This window comes from Diospyros lotus, chromosome 7, assembly GCF_014633365.1.
Source record: "Diospyros lotus cultivar Yz01 chromosome 7, ASM1463336v1, whole genome shotgun sequence".
Classification (NCBI taxonomy): Eukaryota; Viridiplantae; Streptophyta; class Magnoliopsida; order Ericales; family Ebenaceae; genus Diospyros; species Diospyros lotus.
In genome coordinates, this window is record NC_068344.1 from 28,138,750 (window position 1) to 28,152,032 (window position 13,283).

Here is a 13,283-nt window from a genome sequence, read left to right on the forward strand (position 1 = left end):
TGAACCTTAACTTCTTATTCTTAAATCTCTGTATATTATGAGAAGTCATATTTTTTTGTTGTGAGTTTTCGTTGTAAGTTTCTCTTAAATTGTTTAACTTACAAGGGCTATTAGTACGAAAAATTCAAACATTTTTCGTGTTTTTGTGATTTTATCAAAAAGTGTTAATTTTGACAATAAGATTCCTATTTGATCGATTAGTTACAATTTTATCTATGATTCGGATCCAATTTGAAAGGCGTGTGTGCCAGCTAATGTGGCATGCCATCTGCCATTTTGAAACATTTTGAGTGAACTCTACATGTACACGTGTAAAAAAAAATGATATTATATATATATATATATACACAAAGAGAAAGAAAGTAGGCGGAGGACAGGGATGTCGATGGTGACAACTACTGATCTGGAAGCTAAAGGTGGTAATCGATTTGGGTTTCCTCCTGCTCACAACCATTTCTTGCTCACGACGACGACGACGATTGATCTAGAAATTAGACTGACCACAAATTTGGGCTTCCTCCTACTCTGGGCCACCTCATAGAAAGTGACTGACGACCCTTTACTCTTGCTAGTCGATGATATCATTTGCCCAGCGCCTCACCCTCATCGTCAGTCGCTTAACCCGGCTCCATCGATGTCAATGATCGACCATCAAGCTTCTAGATTCTAGATTGGCCTACTTCTAGATCAACCTCCATTATCGCTTCAGTTTCTAGATTAATCATCGTCTCCAGGCCAATGTCGTTGCCATCCTCGTCCTCTACCTGCTTTCCTTCTATCTTTATAAATATATATATAACATACATATTTAATATTATTTATTTATTTATTTTTTACACGTGTACATATGAGACCCATTCAAATTATTAGGTGGTGGGCACACACACCTCTCGAATCAGATTTACATCGTAGATAAAAATGTAATCAATCGATTAAATTAAAATTTTATTGGCAAAATTAATTTTTTAAAACAAAATCATAAAAATACAAGAAAAAAGATTGAATTTTTTTTTGGTGGTAATAGCCCAACTTACAATGAAAACTCCCTCCAATTATGATGGTAAGTGGCGTGGCGAGATGGGAATCTAGCTCTATCCACTCTTGTGGATACGACTACGAGGTGGCCGAAATAGCCGGACGTCTCATCATGCCTAACTGTGCACCAGGTGAGTGGAATACCGCATCCGCATGGCATTTCTGGTCCATTCACTCCAACCAGTTTCAAACCAAACCAATCTGTTAGACCTGTGTTGTGTTTTCTGTACTGTAGTTATCAAATTTTACAAAGGAACAAATTTTCAAAAGCTTTGAAGAAACTAAAGCAAGAAGAAGAAGAAGAAGAGTACTAACGGAAAAGTAGGAAGTTTTGCGGTGAGTCAATGGCTGGCCGTTAGATTTTATGATTTTGTTTCTAATAATTTTGTACCAATCGTTGAGGACACATGATGATGATGATAAAGAAAATTAATTATTTTCCTAAGACTAAATCAGGACCGTGCCCTCATATGGTTTCCTTGTTTTCTAATGAATCTTTTTAAGTACGTTTATTTTAATTGAGCATCATAATATCATCATATCGTTATTCTATGATAACTGATGATGAAAACAAATATTTTATTTTAAAGTTATCAAAAATTAATAATAATAATAATAATAATATATATGCATATAATAATTAGATTGTATTAATACTACATCATCTTTATCATCACATAATACAATTTTAGATTAAATATCTCTCGTGGAATGAAGACCGACAAAGAAAGCGACTGAAACGCAAAAGCATGCAGCAGGCAGCATGGATGCATGGATGGATGGCAAGGCATGATGAATGAATGGACTAATGTATGCAAGAAGGGGCAAGTGCCGGTGAGTTCCAGCGACACGTGGCCGGGTCGTATCCAGTCCAAGGAAGGATGGATGTAATTGGCCACCTAATTCCGTCCGTCTCGTCGTCAGGTGCATGGTTGCTTTGCTTGGACCCCATAAGACGGCCTCGTTCATGCCTATCGACTCGACTGTTTTACAATAGAGAAACGTACGCTGTATATATTTCTCTTGCTAATAAATTGATATTGATAGTGATAGTTGAATAATAATAATAGTGCTAATGGAGTCGAAGCGGGGCGATAAAAATTTGCAGGTTAGGTCGAATGAATACGTTTTTGTGCTTGCAAAGGTAACTAATTAATAACTACTCCACTTGTAATAGTATTTAGTAGAAGGTGTTCATTACAAAGAAAGGTGAAATGGTTTGGCTGGTTGTTTGGGCCTCCTCCTCGTTAAACATAATTATTGCTCTTGCTCTTGCTCCTTCTCTTGCGCCTCCTCCTCTTCCATATTCCCTCTCACCCTCTCCGCCCTCGCCTTCAAAGCCTCCAGAACTCCCCTCACAGCCTTCTCCTTATCCCTCCGGTTCTTTATCAAGACCTCACTGATATCAGCCGGCGTCATCTCCGCCTGCTCAATCAGCTTCTCCAATTCCCTCGCCACCGCTTCGTCCAAATCGCCCTCTTCATACCCCAAATAGTTCTTCAGAAGAATCATCAACGCCGGAAACGAACAATAGCTCATGAGTATGTGCATATCCATCCTTCCGCTCCGGACCAATGCCGGGTCAAGCTTCTCCACATGATTGGTCGTGAAGACGAAAATTCTCTCGCTCCCGCAGCAAGACCATAGCCCGTCCGTGAAATTTAACAACCCAGAAAGGGTGACTGAGTTTCCGTTATCGTCTCCGGATTGTCCATTCTCGTTGGGGCTCGGATTCGGGTTCGGCCTAGGCCTTGGTGCGTTGTTCCGTTTCCTGTTCGTCAAATTGACGGAACAATCAATGTCCTCGATCACGATAATAGACTTGGACCTCGTCTTCATCAAGAGCTTCCTGAGATCAGAGTTGTTGTTTACCTCGGTCAGTTCCAGATCATAGATATCGTACCCGAGGTAATTCGCCATAGCCGCGATCATGCTCGATTTTCCACTTCCAGGCGGGCCGTACAAGAGATAGCCTCGCTTCCATGCTCGCCCAGTCGTCTGGTAGAAAGATTGGCCGTGCGAAAAGTCCTTGAGATCGGCCATGATCTCTTGCTTCTTGGCCGGGTCCATTGCCAGGGTCTCGAACGTGCTGGGGTGCTTGAACGGCACCGATTCCCACGGGCGAGCATGCGAATCTAAGGACACACCTGCGAATATCGAAATGCATTGTGTTATTGAATTCTATGACTAATCGAAAAGGATAATATATAAACAAATACAGAACAGAAAATATTCTAACGTACCTCGTGAATTGGTGTAGAGATAGCGATCTTGATTCTTTCTCCGGATGTAGTTGGCTTTGAGGATGATGTGGTCGAGGTAGGATTCGAGGACGAGGTTTTTGTGCTTCTTGTTGACGCGGAGAGTGAAGCCGCGTTTTTCCTCGGGGAGGGGGCGCCACGAGAAGTTGGGGGATTGGCGCGGCGCGACGACGTGCTCCCAGAGGACGGGGACGCCGCGGAAGACGTCGACAAGGCGGTCGTTGTTGGCGAGGCCGAAAGTGATGGCAGAGGAGTTGGTGGCGCGGGTGAGTCTGAGGCGGCGGCTGCTGGTGGTGCCGGTGGCGGAGGCGGCGGAGGTGCTGAGGTAGAGCTGCGCGGCGCTGTAGAGCTCGTTGGTGTTGACGCCGTCGATCTCGGCGATGTCGAAGTAGCAGTAGGCGGAGCACCAGTTGCAGAGGCGGTGGAAGAGCTTCAGCGACGCCAAGCGGAGCTCCGGCGGCAGGATTGTGTAGAGGATGCCTCGGAAGAAGGCCCATGCCCCCATTAACGTCGCCAAAGTGGTCCAAAATTCTTTCATCTCCATTACTGGATTTTCTTGTCTATACACAACAGAGTGAAACCAAATAAATATGAAAGTGGGGAGAGAGAGAGAGAGAGAGAGAGAAATCTGGGGGTTTTAGGACATGGGTATTGGTTTCTTGATACAGAAATTCACTGGGTTGTTGAGTTCTTATAATGGCCCTAATTAATGGATAATGTTGAAAGCGAGAAGAATAATCTTGGGTTGATTATTTTACAGAGAGCATATTAAACTGGGGAACTTTCTGGTGGAGAAAGATGAGAAAAAGGAGAAGAAAAGAGGAGAGAGGGGGGGGGGGGGGGGGGGGGGGGGGAAGTGGAAGAGGCATGGAGAATGGAGGGGGAATTGGGAGCGTGGGCATGGGATTTAAGGAGGAGGAGAGGATTGAAAAGAGAGAGGAAAGGGCTAAAAGACAAAGAGGATTTATTTGTGGATTATTGTCGTTAGGTTGGGAAGGGAGGGTGAGTGAGGGGGGGTTGGATGATAGCAAGGCTGCAGTGCAGTGGCTTTCTTTCTTCTGTTCTCCATTATGCCAGATTGGAATAAGTTGCTTAGCTTGCTGCCCCTTGGTCTTGGATTGTGAAATGAGAAAGTCTGGGCTGAGGAAGATGGAGATGGAGATGGAGATGATGACATGTCAAGGCCCCGACGGGCTTGGGGCGCGGGGGTTAAGAAAAGGACAATGAGCCAGCTACCTAGCTATCTATCTAGCTATCTATCTATCCTCAAGATCATTATGTAGGTTAATTAATAATTATTTCCTACTGGCACCATCCCTCCACCACATCTTCCTGATCTTAATATACACATGTAAAAGATGTTCTAACTAAAAGACACGCAGTCCATCCTCGTAATTTGAAGTGTTAGGCTTAACATGCCATTTTTATTTGTTTAAAAGCGAAAATAATTAATGATGCAGTTTTGACCACTTCTATCTCATTAGCATAGTGTCCTTTTTAATTTATTTTAAATAATTAGTGTGATCATTCTATGCACCGACTGAAACGTTTGGGACTCCACATTCAACTCCTTTTGAATATTTTCTTTTTAACATCCTCTTTTTTATATTTTATCCCATTATCACTGGAATTATTTTTTATCAAAATAACCCCAATAAAGATAAGTTGACAACATGAAAGACAACAAGTGGTTAAAAAAAAAAAAAAAAGTGTTTTAACATTCCTCGTATCAATAATGTCAGGCATTAAATGCATAATAAATAAGATGTGATCAATGTATCATTATATTTTAATTAGATAAAATGTCACCAATGGATCCTTATATTTTAATTAGAGGGGTGTGATTTACGTGAAAATTCATTAAGTAGCGTGTTTTACAGTTACATTTTTTTTTTCTATTTTTTAATTTTATTAGGTAAAATTTAAAATAAAATAAGTATTGATATAATAATAAAATTATTTAAGATGTTTATTCTCATTTAAAAATAACAAATTTAATTTTTATTTTTTAAATGACATCTGTGTTTGGCAAATGTTAATGCCCGTGCGCAACTCTGTTTGGGTGGGTTCCAGCACCCGAACGCGCAGAAGTAGGGTCCATTCCAATTTTGTTCTCCCTAACAAATTTAAATTCCTCTCATATCCCTATAATATCCTAACCGGGCCATTTGTCCCCCCACCCCCCCCCCCCCCCCCCCCCCTAATTAGATCATTATATTTTAAAGTTAATTTAATTAATTATTTTTTTATTATTTTAATTACTCTATTTTATTTTTATTTTTAAATTAATTAAATTGATTCAAAAATATAAATATAAGAATATAATTAAAATAATAAAAAATTTAAATTATCACATTAAAAAATTAAAGTATAAAAATTAAATTAATTCATAAGAATACAAATATATAAGTGTAATTGAAATAATAAAATTTTTAAATAATTATATAAAAAAATTATAAAAGCATAGTAACGAATTATAAATAAATAAGATTTGAATATATATATATATATATATAAACAAAGGGGTATATATAAATATAAAAATATAAAAAAAATGTAATCGACACCGCCGACGAACTAAGTAAACCAAGGGGATGAAATGTTACTTTCTGTAATGTAAAGGGTATTTTATATAATATTAAATATATTTTAGATGATTGAAAGTATGATGCATAATATAAAAAAATAAAAAGTTATATGTTATAGAACATATTATATAAAATAAAATACACTTAAATAATCATTTTTTGTGACTTTTGATATTTGTATTTTTGATTATATTAAAAAATTAAATCATAAATTAAACTTTTAACCATTACATACTCATCAAATTAACATAAATTATATTACTCATTCCATCGTTTGAGTGGAAAAAATATAATGCATTTGTGTATAAAAATTGAGAATGGTGAAGGAAGGAATAAATAAAAGCAGGGCCGGGTGGCGTGGAAGAAAGGTCGTACAGTGGATCGAGGAGTCAGCTTTTCACCAACCCCACAAGCAACATCGGTTTCTGTGCACCAATTAAGTTTGCTGTCTCCTGCTTGGCTGCTTCTATCCATCTATTTTTATTTATTTATATAAACAAATATTATATTTTAATGTTAATTAAATTGTGTGAATGCACAAATTTTCTTAAAATATTTTTTAATAAGGTGTATTATTTTAATTTTAAAATAATTTTATTATAATGTTTTATAATATTTTAATAAATTATTTTTGAGGTAAAAATAAAGACAAAGTACATTTAATATCAACCATTATCCCAATAATATAAATAAACATTAAAATGAGGTGTTCTCTTGGTTTCTTCTATCATTAAAACAGAGCATAAATAAATATCTTAATATTAAATTAAGGACCCTCAATTGCAATTATCAAGTGACGCATCTTCTCTCATTTTTCATTTGAGATATTTTCTTTTTCTTTTTATTTGTATGTATGTATCTAAGATGGATATTTTTTTAGTTATGAAATTAATAAATCAGTTATTTAATTATCAAAAAGAATAATATAGAACGATATTAATCAACGAATAATCATTTATATTTATTCTTTTAATGAAAAGATAAAACATAATAATTAAATTAAAAATAAAATTGAACTTTAAAAGACCACAAGTAGAGATCTCAACGCTTTGCCCCCTGAAAAAGCTTGAGAGACCCATCATGATAACGTAATAAGTGGGCCTACCCACTACCCACCAAACTATGGTCATGTTAGGCCGAGGTATACTGGCCCGTGTAAATGGCATGGACCAGCCTTGACCCACGTGGTGCCCTATGGCCCATTCTGCCCGGCTTGCTACCCATGCGACCCATTTTCATTAAAAAATTAAAAAAAGATAGAAATCTCAGAAATTAGAAGTAATTGATTGACCAACTCCTTCAATTTCACAAAGAAATCAAAACTTTTGTTCAATCTTAATTGATTAGCAGTTTGGAATTGCTTCTACTAATTTAATATTTTGATTTAGCAAAGAAATTAGAGCTTTCTTTAGCCATTTCACATGATTTTCCACTTCTCCAAATTTAACAATTTATTTAGAATAATCATGATAAATAATATTAAATCATAACTAATGACAGTATTATTAGTATCATCAGTTATATGGTATCTTCTCATTCAAGGAGACTAATGAGATTATGCACCACTATCTCATCTACTTAATACTTTTTTCAATGAAAATATAATATGTAACGGATGACATTTTTATTAATCATAATTTTTATAATTATCTAATTGACTAAATTCTTTAAACGAGAAAATAATTGAATCTATACAACTTTCTCTTTAAATCTTTTTCCACAAACAAAGTGGAATTCTAAGTTAGAGAGAGGATCAACCCCTTTTCTTTAAAAACTATTTGTATTTAAGATTTTTAATACAAATTTAAAACATTCTTTCTTGGGGGAAAATAAGTAGGACAGCTCATTAGGGGGCGGCTAGATTGGGCGGTAGGCCAAGTGTGGAGCTTGGGTCCAACCAGAGCATAGGGCAGTGGGGAGACACTTTCTCAAACACACGTAGACTTAGCTTAATTAAATCCTTCCCATCTGTCCTGTAGCCTGTGCCATCTGCGTCTGCCTTCTTGCATGGGGATAGAGACTAAACCGATAGTGCTTCGTAGGAGAGAGGAGAGGAGAGGAGAGGAGAGGAGGTACTAGGTACCTATTATAATTATATATTGATTTATAATGTAATTCTTCAGCCACTACAGCGTTCATCACTAGCAGCTGCCCTCACGCGCTTGTGTCACGTGCATGCCACATCTTCAAACAACGCTACTGTCTGTGTCACGCTCACACGTAGGCTAGCTGGAACAACAGTGTCGCCTCACATATTGGAAATTCGTTGAGTTTTTAAATTTAGTAGTTAATATTTAATATTTAAAATTTATTAAAATAATTAAAATTCTTGTTTAAAATATCATATAAGTGTGGGTTTATAGACAGATCTAGTTTTAAATTCATGTATTTCATAAATAGATTTAAACAAGGGAGATCTTGCACTGAAACTTTCCATTCCTCTATTAAGCCTTTGAGTGTTCTCTCTAATGGGACAGGAGGATATAACTAATCTCTTAAGGGACATTTATAGGGTCACAACAACTAGGGTTTTAACTTGTATGAGAAGGAAGAGGGAGATCAAACCCACCAGCATATATAGAGAAGGCTCATAAATTAGCACATCATCATTCATTAGTTTTGTGGGGTTAGTTAGTGATGAGTTTGTTCATATCCGGTAATAAAATCAATGTATTTTAAACTTGATTTAAAAAATATTTTTAAAAATTAGTTTTTATTGGAAACTAAACATTTACCATAAACAAGAAGCATTTACATGCAACTTCCCTCTATATATATATGCTGTTGCAGGGCCATCTGTTACTCGGAATTTCTTTTGTCTTTCATCCGCTCCTGGCCCCCCACCACCACTGAAAGTTTGAATTGTTAAAGCAGCTTGATGGTGGTATGTTTGCTTGTGGGGGCATTCGTGGCTGTTTTTGTCCCTCTTTGGCTCCACTTTTTGTTTGCTTGTTCAGAGCTCATGTTGCTCGGCCTGATGTGGTTGGTGGCAGTTTGGTTGTTTGGTCTTGTTGTTCGTGCTTTTCGAGAAGTCTTAGTCAGATTTTTCTTGCTGCACTTCATTTTATAGGTTGAGTCTTGTGGATTATGGATTTGTTTAGTTAAAAATAAAAGAAAGACTTTATTAAGGTCACAACATAAGTGACATGAGGATTAAAATTTTTGAAAAAATATTTCGTGTTTAAGTCCGCGCGGTAGTTTCATTTCATCTATTCTCAAGGGCTTTGGTTTGGTATCTATAATGAGATTATCATAACTTTAAAAGTGAAAAGAGTTAAATATATTGTTTTTATACGATTATTACTTAAAATTTAAAACAAGTGATTAACACATCATTATTTACCAATTTGAAGAGAGAAATAAATGCCTTCTCAGTCCACTGATAAAATTGATCTCCAGAACTAGAATTTATACTTAAAACAGAAATAATTGGTTTCGATGGATTATCCTTAAATCAATCACTCCCCACTACACATTTGGTCAAACGCAGACACTATTTAAGGGCGAAGAATTGAGCAACAAGGAGTAGGAGAGTATTGTCCTTGTGATTCTGCTGGAAAATTGAAGTACAAAGATCTTGACAACTCTGGCATTAAGCTTCCATTATTTGACAAAGACCATTCGCATGTTCAATGTTTTGTCTATAAGTTGTGTGGTCCTCATGCTTTCACGGACAGTACTCCTCTATTATTGAACCGCCTGTTGATTTGTTGTCTTTAATATCTCTTGCTCAAGCTAGTTTGGCCATAAGGGCTACATTCATGACAATAAATATAAAAACATATAACATAGTTTATCTTGTTCAACCATATAATACCCACAATTACAAGCAGCTTATATCGCCTCTGGAATGACAAGCAGTAAACAACCAGTCAGAAAATAATAGTACCTGTTAAAACTCTAATGGTTCGGAGGGACTAAATAATCCACAATCCAGCAGCGTATTTGTAAATTTTTTGACTGTTAGGATCATTAAGCTTAGAAACACAATAGCAAGGAGCCTGAGGAATTCAGAAACAGCCATCTCGAGTACACAGGTTCTGTGGACCACCGACAGCTTACAAGTATTTCACAGCCTAATTAATGTTGTTGTTTGATTCGGTTCCAAATTTTTTACAAAACTGGGTCCAAATCCCAGTCTTTCCAAATGAATTCAAAATGTTACATTTTTATATATCAATCTTCTGAAATCTTTTGGCTAGCAGCCCCACGATCGGGTTTTAAAAATTGAAATGGGATCGAACCTCTGAAAGCAGACTACTGGGGCAAAGAAAAAGAAGCTGGTCATTTCAGGGCTTCAGAGCAAGGGCAAGGCCTAATGTGATATCCCGAAATGTTGGAGTCGATAATAATTATTAAATTTTGGTATTTGGGGTCCTTAATGAAAATTTGAAGATTTAAAGTAATTAAATAATAGTAAACATAATACTAATAATAATAATAAATGCGTAAATTATGTTAACTTAATTTAAATTAATATATAAATACACATATACACATATATATTCATAATAATAATAAGAGAATAAACCAAATTAATTTAAATTAAAATAAATTAATTTAAATGTTAAATTGTATGGTTGTGTGCGTGTGCTTGGCCTCCAAGTATTCTACAGTGGCCAATTTCATGAAAATGGAAACAGAGGATGGAGAGAATGAGAGCTCGCGAGGGAATTGGGGGTCGAGAGATCGGGTGAGAGAGATAGAAGGAGGGAGAGACGCGACGACCATGGAAGTTGGTTGAGCTTCGCTCGGCCATGGCAGTTGAGCAGACAGCAGCGGGGGTGAAGGTGGAGTAACGGGCCGGCAGGCGCGGTGGTGTGCTGTGATGCCCGATGGCCGGTAGCAGTGGCCGGTTAAGGGCGAGCGAGGGCGGCCGGTTGTAACGGCAGCGACGGCGGCGGCAGCCGCGAGCTGATGCGCGTGCCATGGAGAAGAAGAAGAAGAAATGAAAGAAGAAAGAAAAGAAAAAGAAGAAGAAGGAAAAGAAGGGAGAAGAAGAAGCAAGGAACGCAGGGGCGGGGGAAGAAGAAGAAGGAAGAAGAAGAAAGAAAAGAAAAAAAATGAAGAAAATAAGGAAAAATAAAAGAATTTTGAAATTTTTCGGCATGAAAAGCGATCAAGTACGTAGGTAAAAATTAGTAGAAGAGTGATATGTTTAAATTATAAATTTTACGCGATTAGAATTAATTAATTTAAGTCCCGGTTGTGTCATCTGTTAGGAAATATTTTAATTCGCATCGAGAGTACAAAAGAGGTTGAAAGTAGCTGATTTCAGGCAAGCTCTTAACCCTCTCCTCGCGTTATTTATTTCCCATAAAAGTCTTCTAGGTTTCTTATATTTTAAACCCTCCCTCACCGTGACTCGGTTCAACGCATTAATAATAATAATCCCCGTGGTAACCACTCTATGACTTGTAGTTTATTAATGGGTTTACCGTTAATGGAATGAGTTGAGTGACTATGTCTTGGTGTCTTTCATTTCGACCGTTACGGAGTTTCGTATCGCTTCGCTTCCCTTGGGAATGATGCTGAAGCCACTGGGGCTAGGTTCTTAGAAAATGGTATGGTATTATGGAAATATGTTAAAAGTCTATTAGGTATGTTGAGATGGTTTTCTACGAATGAGAATGGTATCATGATGGTATGTGGTTATGTATATGAAGAGTTATGGGGAAATGTTGTGTAATGTTAAGTTTAGAAAATATAAAGTTATTAGTGTCAGTAAGTGTGTCTAAGGGTATGGGGTACAAAGCCACTGACTGTCGACCGTGGATCGTGGCAGTTGATGGCTGGATGTATGAGCGCCAGTCATCGGTTGTTACGATAAGCGCTAGACGGCCAGAAGAGTTGGATCTCCAGATTCTCGCATTGGTTTGTGCATATCATGATGTGTGTGCTATAAGAGGCTGTGTTGCATTCACTTGGGGACATGCTTTGTGTGTGAAGGGATGCGTGAACATTTGCATGACCCGGTTGGTCTAAGAGCCAACTTGGGTATCCTAGGTGAGCATATGCATTTAGAGCATGACGCATGTGTGTATTCCTATGTGGGCATAGCAGGGTCTGATGCTTGGTTTATGGGGGCCTTGTCATCACGTTTATGCTACAAAAGCCATTGCATTTCCTATTTGTTGCATTACATGGTGAGGATGCAAGCTTGAGGAAAGACTTTAGAAATTAGCTCGGGGTTGGCCCTAGGGAGCTTCGGCTCAGCTTAGATATTAGCTCGGGATTGGCCCGAGGGAAGACCAATATCGTGGAAGTATATGATAATATGATGAATGACATGAAGAACACATGAAAGTATGATGGGTATTAGGAAGAGCATGTAACGAGTATCAGGAAAAGCTAAATGTTGAATGTCAAGAAAAGCCGACCATGTCAAGAAAAGGTAGGTCTAAGAGAATGATGATATGGTGGCCTATGTTAGGCTGCAATAAGTTTGTATGCGGGATCTGAGTGTCAATGTGTGACTTATGTGGGCCCCTGGTTCCTTATTTGCAGTTAACTTTATGTTATGCATGTAAAAGTGAGGCACGTATGGATCATGACATGGTGTGGTTGTATTGGCATGAATTACATGGGGTGTCATGGGAAGAGTCCTGTCCTAAATCTATAACCTTTCTTTCATGAGCTTGTTGAATCTCACAACTCACGTTTGTTTTTCATCATTTCAAGTAAAAGATACGCCTGTGATAGCAAGTATGTTCAGTGGGGTTTGGGTCTAGGCCATCGTGTTATGGTAACAAGTACAGAGCTCTCCCAAAACTAGATCTTGGGTGTCATCGTGCCTTTGTTAAGATTAATGTTTACATTTTTATGATTGCCGTATGTTATGTAAACCCAGGTGGGTCCAAGTGATGAATGGTTTTGTAAAAATGATTATGAGATGTTAAACGATAAAAAGAATATGATTTTAATAAGAATTATACATGAATTGTAGTTGTGTATTGTTCGATATCATTTTAGTAATGACTCTTTCACGAATTTTCTTGATGCATAGGGGCTCCGGGAGGCAGGCCGTTATACCCAATTTAGCTGCTGCACTAGTGGTCTTCGAGTCATATTCTGCTGAAATTGTTATCAGAGACCTGGGCATCCGTTCTCGCTGGCATTGCATAGCAACCTTTCCATTATGTGATAACCTTGTCATTGCAGTAAAGAATCAATTCTATGGGAGGTTCCGATGGAGAAAACTGTTTTCATAGGCGTAAAGTCTCTGAATCATTTATGCGGCAACCTCAGTTCCACTCCAGGGATTCACAATGTAGAAGTAAGATGCCTTCAGGGTCTGTCTTTTGTCCGTGTCCTAGGGAGACGAGTAGATGTGATAGATTTTTAATTTAAAAATTTAATAGAGCTTAATTTTTTTTAATAGATTTTAATAATTTAAAAC

General features: G+C 37.5%; 1 protein-coding gene across 1 annotated transcript; it reads right to left on the reverse strand.

Moving 5' to 3' along the window:
• Window positions 1-2,180: 2,180 nt before the first annotated feature.
• On the reverse strand, window positions 2,181-4,441 carry LOC127806846 (AAA-ATPase At5g57480-like). The gene is made up of 2 exons (XM_052344383.1): window positions 3,279-4,441; window positions 2,181-3,182 (listed from the first exon to the last, which is right to left on the reverse strand). The coding sequence occupies exons 1-2, from the start codon at window positions 3,838-3,840 to the stop codon at window positions 2,293-2,295; spliced, it is 1,452 nt and encodes a 483-aa protein (XP_052200343.1). The 5' UTR covers window positions 3,841-4,441; the 3' UTR covers window positions 2,181-2,292.
• Window positions 4,442-13,283: the final 8,842 nt, after the last annotated feature.

What these genes read in the sequence shown, in the direction of transcription:
- LOC127806846 (XM_052344383.1), bottom strand. Translation starts at nt 3,840, where the DNA reads ATGGAGATGAAAGAATTTTGGACCACTTTGGCGACGTTAATGGGGGCA. An exon ending in TCTCTACACCAATTCACGAG is followed by an intron (nt 3,183 to 3,278) that starts GTACGTTAGAAT and finishes CGATATTCGCAG; the next exon opens with GTGTGTCCTTAGATTCGCAT.